Source organism: Fusarium solani, assembly GCF_023522795.1.
Source record: "Fusarium solani strain SB1 chromosome Unknown bctg00000005, whole genome shotgun sequence".
NCBI lineage: Eukaryota > Fungi > Ascomycota > Sordariomycetes > Hypocreales > Nectriaceae > Fusarium > Fusarium solani.
The window spans coordinates 2424073-2443777 of NW_027072153.1; the positions used below are offsets into that span (position 1 = coordinate 2424073).

General features: G+C 51.2%; 9 protein-coding genes across 9 annotated transcripts; 4 read left to right on the top strand and 5 right to left on the bottom strand.

Annotated features, from left to right (window-relative positions):
• Positions 1-126: 126 nt before the first annotated feature.
• MRS44_009211 (uncharacterized protein) lies at positions 127-3994 on the top strand (the record flags this gene model as incomplete). The annotated part of the gene is made up of 8 exons (XM_065621210.1): positions 127-210; positions 260-394; positions 449-1052; positions 1113-1225; positions 1284-1312; positions 1915-2000; positions 2045-3931; positions 3981-3994. 8 exons carry the CDS (start codon positions 127-129, stop codon positions 3992-3994), a joined length of 2952 nt encoding a protein of 983 aa, XP_065477282.1.
• Positions 3995-4145: 151 nt separating this feature from the next.
• MRS44_009212 (uncharacterized protein) lies at positions 4146-6251 on the bottom strand (the record flags this gene model as incomplete). Its single annotated transcript, XM_065621211.1, has 2 exons — positions 4146-6186; positions 6247-6251. 2 exons carry the CDS (start codon positions 6249-6251, stop codon positions 4146-4148), a joined length of 2046 nt encoding a protein of 681 aa, XP_065477283.1.
• A 495-nt stretch (positions 6252-6746) lies between these two features.
• MRS44_009213 (uncharacterized protein) lies at positions 6747-7528 on the bottom strand (the record flags this gene model as incomplete). The annotated part of the gene is made up of 2 exons (XM_046278597.2): positions 6747-7361; positions 7442-7528. 2 exons carry the CDS (start codon positions 7526-7528, stop codon positions 6747-6749), a joined length of 702 nt encoding a protein of 233 aa, XP_046132680.2.
• Positions 7529-8763: 1235 nt separating this feature from the next.
• On the top strand, positions 8764-9342 carry MRS44_009214 (uncharacterized protein; the record flags this gene model as incomplete). Its single annotated transcript, XM_046279514.2, has 1 exon — positions 8764-9342. One exon carries the CDS (start codon positions 8764-8766, stop codon positions 9340-9342), a length of 579 nt encoding a protein of 192 aa, XP_046132681.1.
• A 1186-nt stretch (positions 9343-10528) lies between these two features.
• Positions 10529-11448, top strand: MRS44_009215 (uncharacterized protein; the record flags this gene model as incomplete). The annotated part of the gene is made up of 2 exons (XM_046280090.2): positions 10529-10824; positions 10875-11448. 2 exons carry the CDS (start codon positions 10529-10531, stop codon positions 11446-11448), a joined length of 870 nt encoding a protein of 289 aa, XP_046132682.1.
• Positions 11449-11687: 239 nt separating this feature from the next.
• MRS44_009216 (uncharacterized protein) lies at positions 11688-12887 on the bottom strand (the record flags this gene model as incomplete). Its single annotated transcript, XM_046273889.1, has 2 exons — positions 11688-12650; positions 12738-12887. The coding sequence occupies 2 exons, from the start codon at positions 12885-12887 to the stop codon at positions 11688-11690; spliced, it is 1113 nt and encodes a 370-aa protein (XP_046132683.1).
• Positions 12888-13621: 734 nt separating this feature from the next.
• MRS44_009217 (uncharacterized protein) lies at positions 13622-14554 on the bottom strand (the record flags this gene model as incomplete). The annotated part of the gene is made up of 1 exon (XM_046281249.1): positions 13622-14554. The coding sequence occupies one exon, from the start codon at positions 14552-14554 to the stop codon at positions 13622-13624; it is 933 nt and encodes a 310-aa protein (XP_046132684.1).
• Positions 14555-16371: 1817 nt separating this feature from the next.
• Positions 16372-16947, bottom strand: MRS44_009218 (uncharacterized protein; the record flags this gene model as incomplete). The annotated part of the gene is made up of 3 exons (XM_065621212.1): positions 16372-16407; positions 16460-16764; positions 16812-16947. 3 exons carry the CDS (start codon positions 16945-16947, stop codon positions 16372-16374), a joined length of 477 nt encoding a protein of 158 aa, XP_065477284.1.
• Positions 16948-18036: 1089 nt separating this feature from the next.
• Positions 18037-19631, top strand: MRS44_009219 (uncharacterized protein; the record flags this gene model as incomplete). The annotated part of the gene is made up of 4 exons (XM_046269825.2): positions 18037-18450; positions 18501-19165; positions 19213-19468; positions 19521-19631. 4 exons carry the CDS (start codon positions 18037-18039, stop codon positions 19629-19631), a joined length of 1446 nt encoding a protein of 481 aa, XP_046132686.1.
• Positions 19632-19705: the final 74 nt, after the last annotated feature.

A 19705-nucleotide genomic window follows, 5' to 3' on the forward strand; every position in this document is an offset into this window, starting at 1 on the left:
TGGAAAAGAGTTGCGCCTGTTGCGATGGCTGTTTGGATTTATTGATTATATATTCATCCTCTCGATCATGACTAGAGCTTTGTTTAGCAGACAACATTGTCATCACAACTCCTGATCAAGTTTAAAATGGCTTGCCAGACAACACTTCCTGCCTCGTGGTATACGAGCAAGGCCATCTATGGTCTCGAGAGGCGAGCCATCTTTCTCAAGGTTTGCAATTTTTAGTTCTGCTGCCTGAAGAATTTCTAACGTCTCCAAGAGCTGGATTCTCCTGGGCGCTGTCACCAAATGGCCAAACGCCCAAGAAGATTACCGTTGCGAGTTGGCGCAGGTTAACTACACTATCCGACGTTCTTCTGCTGATTGGAAGACCATCAAGATCTTTTCCGACTCTGTACGCTTGACATGATTCTCCTTGAATAAATTGGTCCTCTAACCTTTTTGTCAGGGTTCGGAGATACGCAGCTACTTGACGGCAGGCGGCTTGCTCTTCATGACCTTGTCCGACGAGACAGTCAGCTTCCAGGAATTCTTCCCAGGCCTAGAAGAGTTGATCAAGGACTGCGACTTTACAGATCTGCCCCTTCAGCGACCTCTCAACTATGTCGGAAACTACAACTGGAAAACCCTGGTCGATGGATACCAGGAATGCCTTCACTGCGCCTATGCTCACCCCGAGTTTTCCAAAAAGTACACACCCACCACGTACAAGGTCATCAACAGACACAACTACTCTCAGCACCTCGCTGGTCCTTGCTCGGCCACCGATGGGTTGTTTGTTTACCTGTTCCCAAACTCGACCCTGAGCATCTATGGCGGCGGCATGACCTCTTGGCGCGTGTGTCCGTCGGAGGAACCTAACAACAGCGTGATGGAGTTTGATTACTATCATCCTGCACCTGCCTGCTCCGAAGAGTTTGAAGATTATTACAAGTTTACTCGCCAAGTCGCCTTGGAAGACAAGGAGCTCTGCGAAAAGGCGCAGCAGAACCTCAACATCGGCGTCTACACCGAGGGCATTCTCAACCCGAACAAGGAGAATGGTGTAGTCTGTAGGTTATTTCCAAAATGCTGATGTGACGAAATAGAAATATGCTAATTCCGTGCATCAGACTACCAGAGCCGGGTGCTAGAGATGTGCTCTGCTCAGTTCGAAAAGGACAGGCTCAAGACCAACGCGCCACCGCCTCAACCTCTGGAGTCTAGCACGGCTCAGGTCGCGGAGGTGTCTTGAGCCTAAAATTGACACGGGTTCTTTAATGAGGATGATGACATTTTTATAGCTTGGACTCGTTGAGATTGAGAATGCGGCGTCAGTCTTTCAGTAGCGCGTTGCATGTCTAGAATGCACCTTTTACATGCCCCCCATGACTTCGTATAAGGAACCTGTGTGAAACCCGGTGATAAGAGATCAGTCATAGCGCCATCGAGGCCCCCCGCACTAATCCTGAAGTAGTAACAGTAGCCGTTCTTACCCCAGTATGACTTGATAGCCGTATCTTGTGATCAGTAGATTATAAAGAACGACCACGGCCACCCTCCTCCTCTTCTCATAAAACATCTTCTTTGCAGCTAAGGGTGTTTGTTTCCTCTTTGCCTGTCCGGTCAAGGTGAATACGGTGTTTGGGATGAGTACGACCTCGGCCGCTCAACCTGGGATACAAGATGATGCAACCTCCACGTCAGCAGCAGCAAACCATAGAAAACCCCCGCGGCGGCTTTTGCCTCAGAGTTTCCGTGAGGAGGCTCCCAGACAGACATTGAAAAAGGCCAAGCATGAAAAGAGTCGACATGGTTCGTGTGTGACTGGAGGTTATCGGGGTCACGACTGACGGCCATAGGGTGCGTGACTTGTAAAGCAAAGAGGAGGAAGTGCGACGAGCTCAAGCCCTCATGCTCGCAATGTCTTCGAAGACGGGTTCCTTGCGGTGGTTATAGTTTGGAGTTGATATGGAAGGAAATCGAGAAACCCGACCAGACAAGTTACTTTGCACGCAAGAGTAAGTCGGATAGCCATACTGGATGCTACATGCTGATTTGATAGCGACCAAAACAAGGCAACTCCAAACAGCTCATTCTCATCAAACTACATCATCCGATAAACCACAAGAAAGAACCAATTCTCCACCCCCATCGTCAAGAATATCCGAGGACCCGGAATCCAACACGATGGAGGTTGTGGCTAGTCCAAGACCCCAGGACGAAGATATCCTCCAAGCACTCGATTCTCCCGCTGTTCCCTCTCTCGACATATCATTCAGTCCGACGGAACAAGTCGCAGACTTTGATATGCTCTTCTTGGACCTCAATGCCATCGTGGACCCAAAAACAAACGTGGCAGAGGAGAGTACCGAAACCGTGTTGCCCAACTTTCTTGATCTTGCATCGGAGGATGTTGGCGCACCCGACGTTCTTTCTGATCAAGACCTGGATGTGCTGGATTCTGCCGAGGGCTCGTGGATCTCGGCCCTGAATCTAGCTGTGAGCCCTTCGCTTCAGCTAAACGGACATGGCCTCTTCAACCTGTACCGGCAACCAGCAATCCGAGACAACAGCCCAGAGAGCATCGCCATGCTCTATGACAATCGTATATGCGAAATCCTCTACATCAAGGATGACCCCACCGGGAACCCATGGCGCAAAGTGGTCTGGCCCCTGGCAAAGGATCACCCTGCGCTGTACCACGCCATCGCCGCCATGACATGCTTCAATGGAGCCAAGTGCCTGCCTCGACTGCGCGCCGAGGGAGTGAGGCATTTGGAGAATAGCATGGGAAAGCTCTCTGTCGAGGCCAACGGTAGCATGCGCCTCGAGGTGGCCCTCATCATTACTCTTGCTCTGAGCATCGCCCAGACTTGGTACTACCCTCGAGCGTCAAATGGCATCAGCCACATCAACAAGGCAAAAGACCTCCTTCAGCAAGGTCTCTCCAAGGATCTCGCGTCGCGACCTCTCGAGGGTAATCTCTGTTTAAGCTTCCTCGCCAACCTCTGGCTATACATGGATGTCCTCACGAGGATTACCTGCTCTAACGTCCAGGCTATGGACTTGGACCTCATGACCGCTTGCAGCTCGACAAGTCCTTGCCCCGAGCCTCAGGTTGACCCTCTCATGGGATGCGCCGGGGCACTGTTCCCGTTGATTGGCCGCGTCGCCGATCTTGTCCGACGTGTTCGCAAGACGCAAGATAAACTCAACTCGCCCGTGATTGTCGCCCAAGCCGTGGAGCTAAAGATGGCCATCGAGTGCTGGACTCCCTCTATGAGCTTGGAGGTCGCAGGGGACGCCGAGTCCTTGACCCCAAATGCTTCAGACCTGGTGCAGACGGCAAACTCTTACAAATGGGCCACGCTGCTTCTACTATACCAGGCAGTACCCGAACTCCCCATCCGCTTCTCTTTTTCGGAAATGGCGCGCAAGGTGCTTGTGCTTATCGCCACAGTTCCACTTCATTCCCGGGCAGTCATCTTCCATATCCTACCCCTCATGATAGCCGGCTGCGAGGCAACAGAGGCAGAAGATCGAGATTGGATCCGTGACAGATGGAAATCGATGACCACTGGAAATTCATCCGGGATCGTGGACAGGTGTCTGGAGTTGACGTTGGAGGTCTGGAGGAGGCGGGACAGTTATGGGAAGCACCGTCAATCATGTGAGGGATCCAACCACGGAAGGATGGGCAACTCTCTTTTCTCAGCAGGATTGCGAGATGATGGGTTGGACTTTGAGCAAGGTATGGTTCCTGGGAGCGGATTTGAAGATGACTGTGCATGTATGCAACAAGAATGGGAACCTCCCACATCTTTTTTCCTCTTCGACTCAACTGCTCTAACTCAACAAGACGCTCCAGGACTCAAGACGGACGCCAGGAACTACACGGTAAAAAGCAGGTTGCATTGGTTGACCGTAATGGAAGAATGGGGCTGGGAAGGTAAGTCGGCTGATCAACTAACTTCTTTTTCATGGCTAAACTGTTCCAGTAATGCTGGGCTGAGCGATCAAGGTTCATCTGATTATCTGGAATAATGTGCATGGAAAGTTGTGGTGTTCAGGAGGGATACAATTGTCTTTCTTTAACTTAGATCCTCTCTATTTCTTCACTTTATTATAGCGTTTTGTTGTTTCCATTCTAATCCGAATTCTAACTACGAATCCAATGGATACGTCCAGAGATCAAAGTTGTCCTCGAGGCCAAAGTCACCGATCCCTGCGAATTGATTCAAATCATGGCTGAACCCGAACCCTTCAAACTCGGATGCTGGTCCAAATGTGCCATCAGCTCCAGCTAGGATAGATGATGCAATGTCCAACTCTGGGAGATGAAGCGCGTCCGGTTGGCCTAGGGGAGCTTTGAAAATGTCGGCCGAACACTCCTCGGCCGGGTTGGTCGCAAACTCTTCCAAACCGCGTACAACGGCGCTGGTCTTGTGTAAAAGGTTCTTGATGACGACCGCCGCGCTCGCTGCCACCCCAAAGAAGCTGCCCATCCGCTCTAGGACGTTGATGCTGCCAGAAAGGGCCTCACAGGCAGCTGGAACTATGGAACTGGTCTTGGAGTAGGCCAGGATAAATCCGACCAACGTTATGGCCGCGTTCCATTGATAGTTGAACGGCTCGTACCAGCCGTCAAGGATATCGTGATCCCTATAGATCTGATGCAACAGATGTGTGATCGATATTGCGTGTCGAGCGGCAGATTCAGCCACAAGAAGCATTGTGGAAAATTTCGAGGGTATTTCGTCAATACGAACCCCTTGATGATAAGGTTCCCTCGCTGTTTTGAGCGAGAAGGCGATGCATGAACGGCCAAGTGTCAGAAGGGAGTCGTGATATCCAAGCTCCAGCATGAGGCGCTGCCGACGCAACCAGAGTGGTGCGAAAGGTTCAATCTCAACTTCAGAAAGATCTGTTGAGAAGGGGATGCCATTTCCACGGCGCTCTGTCTTCAGCGCGGCAGGGACTGTATCAACCCATGCGTGTATATCATCGATCCCAGTCTGAAGGGTCTTGGAGCACTCCTCAACAATGATACTTGAGTTTCCCTTCTTAATAGAAGCGTACTTTTGGTGAAACTTGTCAAAAGCGGCTCGAACTAGCATCATAAGCCTAGCTCTTTGCACCGTGTAGCTTCGCCACGCCACATGGCCGGAGTGAGACTCCTGATCCTCTCCTGGTAAGGCACATGTTGTCCGGGACATGTCAGTCCCCCAAGGTCGACCCAGTCGGATACAGAGCCTGGTTTCAAACACAGACAGCGTCCACCACATCTGCTTCCTTGCCTCTCGTTCCTTGAGGGCTAGCTCTGTAGACGGCTCGATGTGCAGCCCAAGTGCGTGCGCGGTGCAGATAGCGGTACCGATCATGCTTTGAGCCATGTTCTGATAGGATGCGTTACCGAGATAGACGGCAGACCAGAACTGACACTGAAGGGTTGTGAGAGAAGGTCTCTCCAGCTCGCAGGCCAGTAGGGCTTGGGCGCGTCGGTAGAGCCAGCGGCCAGCGATAGTGGCATCACGGATGTCAATCTCTGCCTTGGACTCTACTTGTCGAGGAAGAGATGTGACACCAAACTGCATGCACAAGGCCAAGACGAGGTCGACCAGGGCAGATGGTCTCCGGGTGGTTTGGCCTGGGTCACCCCAGAGGGACTTGTAGTGCGCCTTGAATTCAACCTGATCAAGAATCTGATAGCAGCAATGCCAAGAATCCCAGAAGAGGTCGAGAAAGAAGGCCTCTTGAGTTGCTGTCAAGTTCTTCCCAGACAAGGTACTCTCTGTTAACCGCTGATGGCGTTCTGAGACCGCCTCTGAGCCGACCCCTGCTTCCGGTTCTGCTTCTTGGGACAATACCGCATGAACGAAGGATCGGCTCGCAGAGTTCGGGATGAGTGTTTGAGGGCTTTGAGCCTCTGGGGATTCTTGGTGGTGAGATTGGAGATGGAGGTTTATGCGATAGATAAAATAATATGCCGACGACTGTCCGTAAAATTGAGCAAGGGAAGAAGATGGCCCCGTGGGTTGGGTAGTGTCCAGGTGAATTCCGTCCTCGTTGCAAGGGTATGGGCTTGAAGCCTGGTCGTCTTTGCCGTCACATGCATGGTGTTTGTGTGTATCCTTTGACTCAATATTCGTACCCTCAAGCTGAGCCTCGAGCTCTTTCACACGCCTTCGCAATGTTTCGATTTCCCTATCCAGACCAAGTCAAGTCAGAAGATCGACATTCTGCTCCGTTCCGTTCTCTCCATACCTCATGGCGCGTGGGAGGTTCCACCCTTGGTCAAGTCTCCCGCGGCTACTACATTGCCATCCTCTAGCCACGCAGTTTCGGCAAGGATGATTCGTATCGCACTTGACTCTATGTATTCGACATAGGTCGCAAGCTCGGGCGACCTGGTTTCTTTTCGGCTTAGATGAGACATTTGGAGAGGATAAAGACCCCACGGGTTTTGGAGAGGCAGAGAAAGCCCCAAACATGCCGGCTGTCAGTTCGTCTGGCTTGATGAGAGCTGACGACTGTGATGTGATGTAAACTAGAAACGCAGATCCCAATCGTCAGCGCTAAACCACCGAGGTTGACGCTTATTAATTGCTCACCGTAAGTCCGTAAGCCTTATTTCCGACACGAGATGTTGCCCACTTGTTTCTAAATAATATATTTGGAGGTCTAAGTAAACTTGGCTTGTGTAGATTATTGCTAGTCTTCTAACAATCTTAAGCTATAGGGCAACAAAACCATCACTGCTTAAGCTACACCCCCAGGGCTTTAGCAATCTCCTCAGCGACTCCCTTGGATGACGCCGGGTTCTGCCCCGTGATAATCTTGCCATCGACCACGACCTTTTCCGCAAGGGGTCCCTCGGCAGCCTTGACGTAGTTGCCGCCACTGACTTGACCCAACCTATCCTCGAGACTAAAGTCCATGTCCTCAGTAAACTGAAACATTTCCTCGCCCACATTGTCAAATCCAGTGACCTGCACGCCCTTGAGCAACGGCTCGCCTGAAGCAGTGGTGGCGTTGACAAGAGCTGCAGGGCCGTGGCACACCGCCGAGATGACTTTGCCTTGCGAGTGAAAGTCGCGGAGTAGATTCTTTGAATGCTGGTCATCCGCGAGATCTACCATAGGACCATGTCCGCCCGGGTAGAAGATGGCGTCAAACGCCGAGGCTCGGCCAGCAAAATCAGACAGCTTTGTCGTATTTTCCCAGAGTGAGGTGTGGTTTTCGAGAAAGTCCTTGCACACCGGGTCATCCTTGAAGAGATCAACAGATACCGGGTCCAGAGGCGATACTCCACCCTTGGGCGAAGCATAGACCAGCTCAACAAGAGGGTTGAGGACGTGGAAAGGGTGTGCGAGCTCAGGCTTTGTAGTGTTAGCATGGACCTTTATCACAATGCATGGCTTGTGATTGAAAGTATGCACAAATCAGGACGACGACTTACCAAATACCAGCCAATCTGTTTGCCAGTCTTGGGGACCTTGTCGGCCGAGGTAAGGACAACAAGAACCTTGGGCTTTTGAGTCGTCATTGCGTGCGAAAGATGTGAAATCCTAACCAGTTGACTAGAAGATGTGATTTTCTGAATTGGAAAAAGTACAAGGTGCGATACAAGAGTCCGAGTGTGTTGAATCGAAATGCATACAGGTTTCCATCAAGCTCTTATACCCGGCTTCCTTACGAGGGGGGCTCTTACTTGCTAGAAGGAGCGCCGGAGCATAGTATCAACTCGTTTCAGCTCTTTCTCATATCACCTATCATCATTCCCAGACCCTTGTAAGGATTCATTGACGTGGTTGGCTTCTCACTTTCTTTCCGCTCAACTCCGGTGCTCCTTTGGGTATTGTGGGGCCACACTCCTTGATCCCCAGCACCTTACTCTGTACTCAGACATGGCATCAGGTGTAGTCCGTATCGAGGTTTAGCAGAGCCCGTCGTCCTTGGCATGTATTTGTATGCAATAAGTACAGTAGCGAAGAAGAAAAAAAGAAGTAGTGTCTAGCATGTGAGGGCCAGTTGAGTGTTTGATGAGAGCATGCAGAGCAGGTTTGGTACTGAAGTTGACCCAGCTTGGAGCTCTCTTTGACCAATCAGCCCCCTTGAATGTGGGTATTCAACCTTCTGGCCGTAGGTTGTTAGACTGGACGGTTCTTAAGCTTGAGTCGGAAAATTACAGAGGTGGAAGTACTTCTTGACGGGATATTTCTTATCTGATTGACAGGAGTCGTTCCGGAGAGGATAGCAAGCCGACGCCAGGAGCAAAGGGCAAGAACAAAGGTGACAAAGTCCAGGTGTTGAGGCCACGGCGTGGTCGCTTCAACTATGTGGGCCTGCTGTCAAGTCCACAATCTCAACATGGCGAAACCAAGTCGGAAGGGGCCCCGCTTCCACCAGTAGAAGCCAGCCAGGATAGAGCCTGGGTGAGCTTGGTCATATTTTGGATGTTGTAAGAGGTAAGTTTGAGGCTTGAGGGAAATTTCAGGCTGTGGTTAGCTCGACAACTGAGCACGTGGACGGGGACACGATGTTCAATAACAGGGGGGACGTTTTTGGATCTGAAGGGGCCGAAAACGATACCCTCCACGAGGCATCATCACCGGGGGGGGGGGGGGGGGGGTTCTGAAAACCGATACCTACCAGGGTACCAACAAGCATAAAAGGCCCTTCGAATGGCATTCAAGGGCGTTTTCGACCGGAATAATGCTCTTCATCTCAACCAGCTTTGTGCCATTCCATATTTATCTTGCAATAAATTAGAAGTCCACCATGAACAACACCAGCAAGCCTCAGTCATCCCAATTCCAGTCTCTGGCCCCTGCTATGTCCCAGCCCCAGCAGCCTAGGCGGTTCCCCACCACCGGTGCGAATCATCCACCAGAACACCCCGCCATGGCTAGGCGTGTCACTGCTGTGAACGAACCCGTCACGACGTATCGAAGGTCTACCAGCCAGACCTATCAAAGGCGGCAGCTATATCAACAGCAGCAACTGGTGATTCGCCAGCATGCCACGGTCATCCAGACCCAGACGCTAGCCTCAGCTCGAGTGACAGCGACGGCTCCAGCCACTCAAGCCACATCAGCCCCAGCCCCAGCCTCAGTGCCCCAGGCCCGCTACACTGGCTGGGCTCGCACCTTGAACCGCCGTGTGCACTTGGACAACAGAAGATCAACCGTCCCCTCTGCTTTGCGTGTCGGGCTTGTCGGGCTATCCGTTGAAGTAACCCTCTATTTTGATCACGATGGGGCCCTTCGCGGCTATTCCTACCGCCATGACGAGTCTATCCTTGGACCCGTCAATGTATGGGGAGGTGCTGCCTCAGGACATGGGCTGTTTACAATCTGAGGTCCCTGAACGAGAGAGGTACCCAGAGGGCACGGGATGTGGCGGGGTTCTTTTCTTTTCTCTTTCTTTTTCATCACTTGCGACACACTGAAAAGAGCGAAAAAAAAAAAGAAGAAAAAAAAAGGATCTCTTTCATAAGTAGATAGGACTTGTTGAACATTTGTTGCTAGAAACAACCTGCTCGATAAGCTACCCTTGCGCATTTCTGTCTTCCTATTGGCTGTAGTGATGTAAATGGCCCGGGGCCTGTTGGTTGACCACCCTGCACGCCATTTGGGGGAACGAGCAAAGCCAGAACCATTGTCACAAAAGGCCTCCAGCAACATGCACGTGCAACATTTTTCAGAGAATTGGCAAAAAAAACATACAACAGCGGGGATTCGCTGGTCGTCACCGACCCAACTACTAATCCGCCCCTCACTGGCTTATCTATGGGAGAGCGGACGGGATCCCGAGTTCTCCAGTGGGTATGGTCGTATGTACTAGAGTGCGGTGGAGTTGAGGCCTATACCAGAAAGAAGCCCAGCTTTCCCCCCTTGGTAACTCAACAATGGCATATCGTTGGCTGGAGTCATATACCAAACCAACCTTGGTGCTATGAAGTACTTCATCTTCAACCAACAGGCTTTCGCCCAACGTGTTTTAACAATCGGTCGGAGTGTCGGAGAGTGGTCGTCCCATCGATACACAATGTCCTTGGCAACAACGCCTCAACATTTTGGTGACGCAAGTGGCCTTTTGTCTAGCTATAGCGGGCGGCACGTAGCGTCTCATGTTTCCGTTATATTGAATCTCTACGATTGTGGTCGTTAGCTCCCGATGTTGCCGGGAGCATGATACAATTGCCACAACCAAGAAGTCAAAGGAGGCGCTCAAGGTTTGCATAAAGATATTCGCCACCAATGAGATGGAGGGCACCATCTCGGAACAAAGTTTCGATACACATTCACATGTCTGATATGTTTTTCGGTGTTAGGCGATAAAGTTGGTGACATGGTGCATAAGCGATGGTGTGGATTTGTGATCATCATCAAGTGTGGGCGTATTGGCGTATCCGCCGGCATTAACGGAGACGACGATAATAAGTCCGCATCATGATGATTTATAAATATAGGGAAGACATCCTCTGCTTTGATGCAGGAAAAAAAGGGTAAATTCCACCCATCACACTTGATTCGTTATCAAAATGGCAGCACCTGTTTGGTTCATCACCGGAAGCTCCAACGGCTTTGGCCTGTTGCTGAGCTTGCGTGCTCTCCAAGCCGGCCATCGAGTCATTGCGACGGTGAGGGATCCAGTGCGATCCTCTGAGGCCGTCAAGTCAATCGAGGAAGCCGGGGGCAAGATCATTCAGCTCGACATGACAGAATCCAAGGCGAGCATAACCAAGAAAATCCAGGAGGCAGAAAAGATATTCGGAAAGATTGACTATCTTGTCAACAACGCCGGATACTCTGTCTTGGGCGTGATAGAACTGTTTACGTGAGTCATCGAGGTCTTGCATAATGGCATGATTTTGACAGGGTGATTAGGGAGGCGGAAGCTGAACAACAAATCCAAACCAACTTCTTTGGTCCCTTCTATGCCGTCCAGGCTGTTCTACCTGGCATGAGGGCACGTCGCTCGGGGACCATTGTCAACGTCAGCAGCGTGGCAGGCCAGGACGGCAACCCCAGCTGCGGACTCTACGCGGCCAGCAAGTTCGGCCTTGAGGGCTTTACCGAGGCGCTATCCAAGGAGGTTAAGGAGTTTGGCATCGAAGTCCTGCTGGTCGAGCCCGGTGCGTTCAGGACAAACTTCCTTGGTGCCAGCATCAAGAGCGACACTTCAGCCGAGCGGGCATACGCGGGGACCGCCGTGGACGAGGCGCTCAAGAAGTTCAGCGCCGCTACGGGGAAGCAGCCCGGGGACCCGAAGAAAGCTGTCAACGTCATCTTTGAAGTTGTCACGGGCGAGGGAGGAGCGGGTCATTTAAAGGGCAACATCCTGAGGCTGCCGCTTGGAAGAGACGCCTTCACTCGGATCCAGAACAAGATCCGCTGGGTACAGCGAGACTTGGATGCGAGTCTCGAGGCTGGGGTTGAAACAAACTTGGATGAGGAATAAATTCAAAAGCGTTCAAGTCATGACCCAAAAAAGGAGTTAATAAATTAGCCCTAAAATCTATCTACCCCTAAGTTATCAGCCATGCAATAATTAAGCAATAGTCCCTTTCATGCCCAAGCAAGAACGAAACAAGATCAAATTGACAACCAATCAGTTCCTCATTCCTGCTACCGCACCTCGGCCAAGTCTCTTACGCCCTCTATCCCGTCTTGCCCTCTTCTCGCTCTTCATCTCCCTTCTCATATCTCGCCAAAGAGCCTCATATGTGGGAAAGCATGGCCATCCCTGTAATGCCATTCGTACGCGGCGCCGTAAAGCCGACGGCGCTTCATCTTGGCAACCTCATCCGGATCGTCCTCATAGTACCACCTAGAGGGCTTGGCACGAGGTCGTCGGCGCTTCTTGGTGACCCTGCCATCTGACTCACCGTGGCTGCTCTTCCAGTCGTACGTTCTGGGATCAGCAAGAGTATAGACGCGCTCTCGGGATGGTAGACTCCTGAGCTCATATTCCAACCCCTGACCCGACTTCCCACCAGGCAACGAGTAGAAGGTGAGTTGATCTCTAGGATCCTGATGGTAGTAGTTCCACTCCTTAACCATGTCGTCAAACATGCAATAGTCACCGAGGCTCATCTTGAAGATCTGCAGCTCCATCCGGGCCATTATATCTGGTGTAATGCGTGGGTTCAGCTCAGGGTTGGTCATGAAGTGCGGAAACGTGATGGTGGTGCTAAAGTCGGATAGCTTGCCGCTGATGATTTGTCGATGAGCGATATCTAGGCGGATGATGCCAAGCTGATGGATTTGGATCACATCCTGAAGTGTACTGCGTAGAGTCCCCGTGCGAAGCTTTTCGTTAGGCTGGCCGAGTTCCTTGATGATGCCCCGGATGGGTGGCGGCCTTCCATCTTTGCCTAGGAACCGCGATCGCACGTCAAACTGTGGATAGTGCTCGGTAAAATCAAGATCGAGATCTTTGAACCAGTCCATCATGGCCCGCTCGTTGTCTTCTTCCAGCAATAGATAGCCGAAGCACTTGGTGGCCAGATGTTCGCAGCCAGCTTCCTTGAGACGGCCAAAGGCGCGGCATTCACAATTGAAAGGCTCGGAGTAATTGGAAAAAGCAGTCAGGGCCTCCAGATCATCCTGGTTGCCTTCACCCACGGGGCTTTCACAGTCCTCATCGCCGACAAACTTGAACTACATAGGGGTCAGCTGGTACATAGATGTTGTATCTCGGAGGTTACTTGCAAGTTTCAGGGCATAGATCTGGCCCAAAATCTCCACCTTGAAAACATGAGAGTGGCTGCCTTCCCCAATGTGCTGGAGGAAATCAATCTTCTGGGGGCCCTGGAAGTCGAACGGCTCTAGCTTGGGACCTTCGCAAAGCGGGAGCGGCACCAGGTCCGAGGGGGACTCGGGCCAGTCTGGATACATGGCGAAGTGGGTGAGGCCTGGAATGGAGTATTGAGAATCGGTGAAGAGGGATAGGTCGTTTTGACAATATAGGGAGAAGTATGAAGAGCAGGTTGGGGGGAATGATCTGGCCCCATCTTGTGTAAATAATCTTGTCAGGACATACATTCACAAAAGGCCTCTCCGTACACAATGAAAATTTGCTTTATAAAAAGAAATGGGTCTTGGATAATAGAATGTTGGATGGTCTAATGATAACCGAACAAAGGTCACCTTGCCAAGCGGCTTCAACAAGTCCATGCTCGGGCCACCCACGGGGGATTTAACCTCAAAGAGATTCACTTCTAGTCTTTGTGCACGTTGCCGTGGCCTCTCTCATGCGTTTAAGATCGATTGTTACGTTTGGGCAACCACTCCTATATTTGGCACCTCGCAATATGCGACCTACGGCAGGGCCTTTGACACCTACGTGCGTGTGCAAAAGTGCCATGCAAATTGATCACTAAGGCTACATACATACAAATTAATTGTTGAAAGGAGAAAACAAAAACCCCAGGGTCTAAAGAAAACATGTCTGCTTCGGCCTCTGCCCAATTCAGCTTCCTTGGCGACCGACTATCAACATGTGGCCGCCCTTTTGACTTTCTTCACCTCGCCTTAGATGACTCCCCATCACTCAAGACTGAGTGAGGGTGGACAAGTCCAAAACCATCCGAACTTGGAACGCTGAGACTGATGGTAACCGGCGAGGGGGTCTAGTATGTCGATGAAGAAGGTGGAGGAGAGTTCGTGGGATGCACAACGCCAGAGTAAAGATGCCGGCGCACCCATCGTCCCTGGCCGAGTTGCACCACGTCCCAGTCACTGATGTTGGCCATCTGGGCTTCTCCTACTATGTCTCGGGGTTGATGCGTCGACATTGCCATCATGCAAATCCACCAGAGGGCAAGATCGGTGGTGAGAACATGACAGCCGTACCGGGACCAGGGGATGGGCATGATGGCCACTTTCCACTCCGGGCCGTTCCGGGCAAACCGGCAAACAACCATTTCCTCATCCGTCTGAATGTAGCCGTACCGGGTCTTGGCCATCACGCAGGCGTTTGCGAGTTGCTTTAGAGGCCAGACGAGCTCCTTTCTCATATTGTCCTCCAGCCGACCTGCCACTGCCCTCCCGCTCCACCTTGAGCTTGACCTCATCAGGCCAACCACGAGGCAGGTAGGTCCAGGAGAGTCATCCAGCCGAATGAGATGGTTTATCTTTGTTCTTCGCGCCCCGTGTGACAGCCACATAGGGGTCGACTGATCGGCCGCCATGAAGTCGTGCTTCAAGACGATGCCGGGATGAAGATCAAGGTGCGACTTGGCGAGCCGGAGAGCCTTTTGCAGAATTTGGTCGTTCCCTTCAATCAGATAGTTCAGGTGTTCTTCTTTGGCGAGGGAAACTCCAGCAAGCACCTGATCAGCTTGTGGGACGTCCATCAGCCCCTCTGGGATGGGGACGTTGAGGATATGGCCGTAGCTAGCGTTGAGGTTGGTCAGGTTGAACTCGTCCCAGATGCTGATGCCAGAGCTCTCGAGCTGCGGCCAGCCAGCGTACGTAGCGTTTCTTCCTGCCTCGGTGGCGCAAGGCACGCAGGGTTTCTCCTGGGTGAGAACATGTCTCAGCGTAGTCGACTGGCCAGGCATAGTGGCAGCTGGTGATGATAAAAAAAGCTTGTCGGTTGTGTTGAGAATGGAGAGGCAATTTTCCTGGAAGTTGTCAGAATAAGTTTTGGTTTCCAATTAGACGTTGTATCTTGTTTTTATATGATTCAAGTAGCCTTGAGTACCCGGTAGATGACTATCAACCTGGAGAGTCTATTGAGAGGGGCCCGAGGTTGCCCTTTGAGGAGAGAAAGCACCTGGCTTAACGATGCTGATCTGCGCAGCGTGTCATTCATGCGGGCCAACTAACTGAAAGCTAAGAGTAGAAGCAACTGATCTTTGAGGCACGTGGAAGTATCTTTGACGAACCCTAAAGAATCTCGCGTTGTATTTGTCTTATTCATCCAACCCTTCATCTGCCGTGCGGCCTGGTGTTGGGCAAAGGAGCCCATCTAAGTATACTGGTATCACTCTCTTCAGTGAAACTATCTGCGCCCCCTGCTCGACGGTTATGGTTCCAACTTCCCCAAGTCACCAGCATTAGTTGAGGGCCATTCGAGGTACATGAAGTAGACACCCCTTGTTCTCCAAGAGGCAGTAAATCATGATGGGCGCCAAAGACAAGGACACTTTTGAGCTTGTAATAAAGACTCAAGTTACTCCCAGTCAAAGGGAAATGGGTGCTTGTGGCTCAAAACTAACAAAGAGGTATTCAATGTCCCTCCCCTTTGGGAACGAGCCAACATGAAATGGCCATGTGCGTCCAGAAGCTTCTCAGCTGCCGACGTTTCTTTGTTGAGTAATCAACCTACACACCATTCCAGCTGGCAGAAGTCGCAACAACATATTCAAAATAGATTGAGTCTTTCCCGCAGGTCCTACTCCAAGTGCCGATGCGTCACTCTTGGGCGCGTCTGGTGCTAGTCACAACGAATACAGTTCATCATAGGTAGAGAGAAGCAGCGAATAAATGAAGCAATGAATGCAACTGTTAACCTCTGCTCTCAGCCCATATGAAAGGTAAATCAGGCTTTCCACTCTCGTATGAGCATTGTCTACAGAGAATCAGAATAGATGGCGGCCAAGGGCGTGGGTATAAAACCAAGTACTTGATCACATGTTCTAGCAAGACAACCAAACACTCTACAGTCTACTACTGCAAGAAATGTCGCCTTACTACGAATATCGCGAAACTCACATCACGACTTCCACAGTCAAGCCCATTTTCACCTATGTTTCCCGTCACCATAATACGCGACGCGTCTGCTTTCCGCAAGGCTATCTCGACACTCTACGGTGGCGAGTGGGTGAGTACTGAACAAAAAGGGTCCGACTTTGTGGTGACAGTGTCCTGTGCGACACCTCTAGACCTGAAGGAGAAGCTGCAGGAGGACAAGGTCTTGCGCAGCAATCAGGAAACTGCGGTATTCCAAGAAAGATTGCGGAGAGAAGAGGGAAATAGCAGAACAGCGATCAATGGTTGATTTACTCGGGTCCGCCCTATTCGCGATATTAATTGTTTTGTCGCTAGCAGCCTAGAGCGTTGAGAAATAGACAACATGAGCAAGGTCATCATTAAATGATAAGTGGATTTCTAAATCTGCCTAGGCCTGGCTCTACAATCAAAATATTCTATTGTACGCAAATTCAAGGAAAATTCTTCCTACCCAGTGTTACTGATAACCACGTTATGGGTTCGAACTGTCTTCAGTTCAACGTGCTGCCCTTGACCCAAGGGGAGGTATTATGATTGCACGTTCTTGGCGCGCACAATGCCCATCTCAGTTGTTTGAAGAGGATGAACCTGCGCCCTGATATTCGCGGCTGTTGAGACTTCTAGATCCATAGGCCCATCCACATTACTTTCCCAGAGCTTCTTCCGAATAAGAGTGAATCTAAGTAATTAGTATCCATGAGCCCACACGTCGAAGCGAAGGCTAAGCTTACCTGACCAGCCACTTGAAGCCATTCCTCCATACTCCGAATATACGGGTCCCCAGCGGCATCGGCGACAGTCTCATGTCCCCAAATAACCATTTCATCAAATTCAGCCGTGACCTGCATGGTTCCGACCGGCTCCTTCTCAGCTTCGTCGTCGTCGACCACAACGACCGGTTCCTCTACTACAGGCTGCTGCTCCTTTTCTTGCCTCCTCTCTACCACGACACCGCGGCACTGCTCCGGTAGCTTGATAGTCTTGCCATGGAGTTTCCGTCCCCGAAAGTATGCTAGCTTAGTGCCATCTATGAGAGCTTGTGAGTTCCAGAGCTCGTCGAATTCTCAAGGGGTAGGTACAAACCTTCGGCAGTGGTGGGCGACCAATAAGTGGAAACGTCAGGAATAGGGCCATCGTGATGGATACGGCAGGGCAGTAGATTCGTCACGGCTTTGGCCTTGTTGTCGTTAGACTTTATCGAGAGAATTGGTTGTGACATTTTGAGTTGGTTGGTTGGGTGGATTGTCGAGGTTCAAGGGAGACGCGCCGAGACGCGTAAAGGGTCGTTCCAGGGACTGGGTTAAGCTTATCTAATCTGATAAGAGATAAGCCAAATCGGGCAACCACCTCAGGGACCAAGGGACCACCCTTCGAGATCGGCCATCGCATTGACATTGTCCATCTAAGAAGAGGCCGATTCCCATGCACTCTGCGTGATGGCACAGCGCATCTCGACATCTCAGCATCGGCTCTTACATTCGCTTACCATTTTCTTCCTCTGTGGCTTGCTGAAAGAAAACGAGGCCCACCTATCGCATTCGCAATCGGTCTTTTCGGAGTACCGAAGAAAAGTCAATGACATCAAGACTGATCGATCTGGCATCCACTTCGTGCGCCCTCCATCGAGAATTAGACCCGTCATGGAAGCCTTCTCGTACTAGCTCGATGCAGTTGGTGATTTGATCCAGTTCCTGATGTTTTATCCTGCTCTGCAAGGTACTCAAAGTATCCCTCTCAGGTTGTTACCTCTGTTGATGCCGCGTTGTAGTTGTGAAGCCAAGTCGTAAAGGCTGCTTCCGACAGCAGCCAGATAGCCTCGGCGTACCCGTTGAATATCAACGGCTTCTGCAGTGACGCTCACATCGCTACAAATCTTTGAAACATGCCAATGGCCTTGAACAAAGATAGCACACTAAACCCTTGCTCTCGCCAAGATCATTGCTGCTGCTTGTCCCCATAAACTAGCCCCGATCTCTGCCGTCCCTGCCAGCCGTTCCAACATCTCCATGCTGTACGGTTTATCGATGAGCCGCCAACATGCACGATGAGCCCGGACAGCCCGATCCATGTAAGGAGTAGGGGTCCAGGGCTCTGCCTCAAGCAATTCATAAACCCACCCAAGACCCCTCATGGTCTCGAGATGGATGTTTTGTCCCTCCGTGCCAGCTGAAGACTGACCTCAACTCTCTCATCCATACTAAAGAGTTCGCTTCAGTTCACGGCCCGAGTCCAAACACACATATAAGCCTCGACTTTCTTCATCTCTTGACTGCAGGTACAGCTCAAGACTAGACAACCCCCCGCAGCCATGGTTCGAATGGGTCTCTCATTACCAACTCTTCCTCCCGCAATCAGCAAGCCCGTCTCCCGCGGTGCTGAAGCTGTCCGTGGTTCAATCGGCAGCCTGACATGGGGTCCCGCGCTGGCCCTCGCAAAGCCAGCCATTCAATCCGTCCTCTCGCGCATCGAGACGGGAACTCTCCTTCTGGTCGACGAGCCGGCCGAGACGAGATATGTCTACGGCCAAAAGCTCTCGGGCAAGCTGGAAAGTCAGCCTGATGACACTGGCTTGCCGCGACGGGCGGATACTGTTCCACGCGTTGAGATCGTGGTCAAGGATGACGCTTTCTGGATGCGCCTCTTCTTGTTTGCCGATATGGGGTTCGCAGAGGCGTATATGCTGGGCGACTTTGAGTGCAAAGATTTGACATCCTTCTTCCAAGTCAGTTGCTATCAACAGCAGCCTCCTGCATGAGACTGACACGATCCCAGCTATTCATTGTCAACCGCGAGCAGATGGACAATGGCACAACTTGGATCTCAAGCCTGTCCTCTGCAATTTCCAGCGTGGCTCGTTCAACAAACACTCTTTCAAATGCACTCCTCAACATCTCAGCGCACTACGATATCAGCAATGACATGTTTGCAGCCTTTCTCTCACCAGACATGACCTACTCATGTCCCATCTGGCAACGCCATCGTGGATTCGACCAGGAAGAAGAGTCATTGGAGGAGGCTCAGATCACTAAGTTATGCCGCTTCATTGACGGAGCCAGGATCCTATCAACAGACCATGTCTTGGAGATTGGTACCGGATGGGGCTCATTCGCGATCGAAGCTGTGAAGAGAACCGGGTGTCGGGTTACCAGCCTCACTCTTTCCAAAGAGCAAAAGATCTTGGCCGAAGAGCGTATCGAGGCCGCGGGATTCAGCGACAGGATCGAGGTGAAACTGATGGATTATCGAGCGCTCCCGATTCCCGAACTGCCGTATGATAAGATCGTATCGATCGAGATGTTGGAGGCAGTTGGTCAGGAATACCTTGCCACATATTTCAGTTGCATCGATAAGCTTCTAAAGCGAGATGGCGGAATAGCCGTATTCCAGTGCATCACGATGCCCGAAGGCCGCCACGAAGCCTACTCCAAGACAGAAGAGTAAGTCAAATGAGGAGAGCGCCGTTCTGTCCACTAATACGTTGCAGCTTCATCAACCACTACATCTTCCCGGGCGGATACCTCCCATCAATCACCCAGCTCTTGAATCACATCAGTGAGCAATCTCAAGGCACACTCATTGTGGAGAATGTTGAGAATATTGGGGGACACTACGCCAAGACGCTGAGGCTGTGGAAAGAGAACTTTATGGAGAGCTTCGACGATAAAATCCGACCAGCCCTGATGAGGGAACACCCTGACATGACTCCCGAAGGAGTCGAGGTCTTTCGCAAGAAGTGGGAGGTGAGATATAGCCAAGATATTTGTGGATTTGCGGAAACTAATTTGTTGCCAGTACTACTTCACGTACTGCGAGGCTGGTTTTGTGACCAAAACTCTGGGTGATGTGATCATTACTGTCGGTCGAGAGGGGTCACTCCAGTTGATGGACGGGATTCCTCTGTGAGAGTGTAAAGAAGGAGGATGATAAGTAGTAAGGTAAAGGGCCTCTTCGGAAGGTAGTGAACGATGCTGCATGGG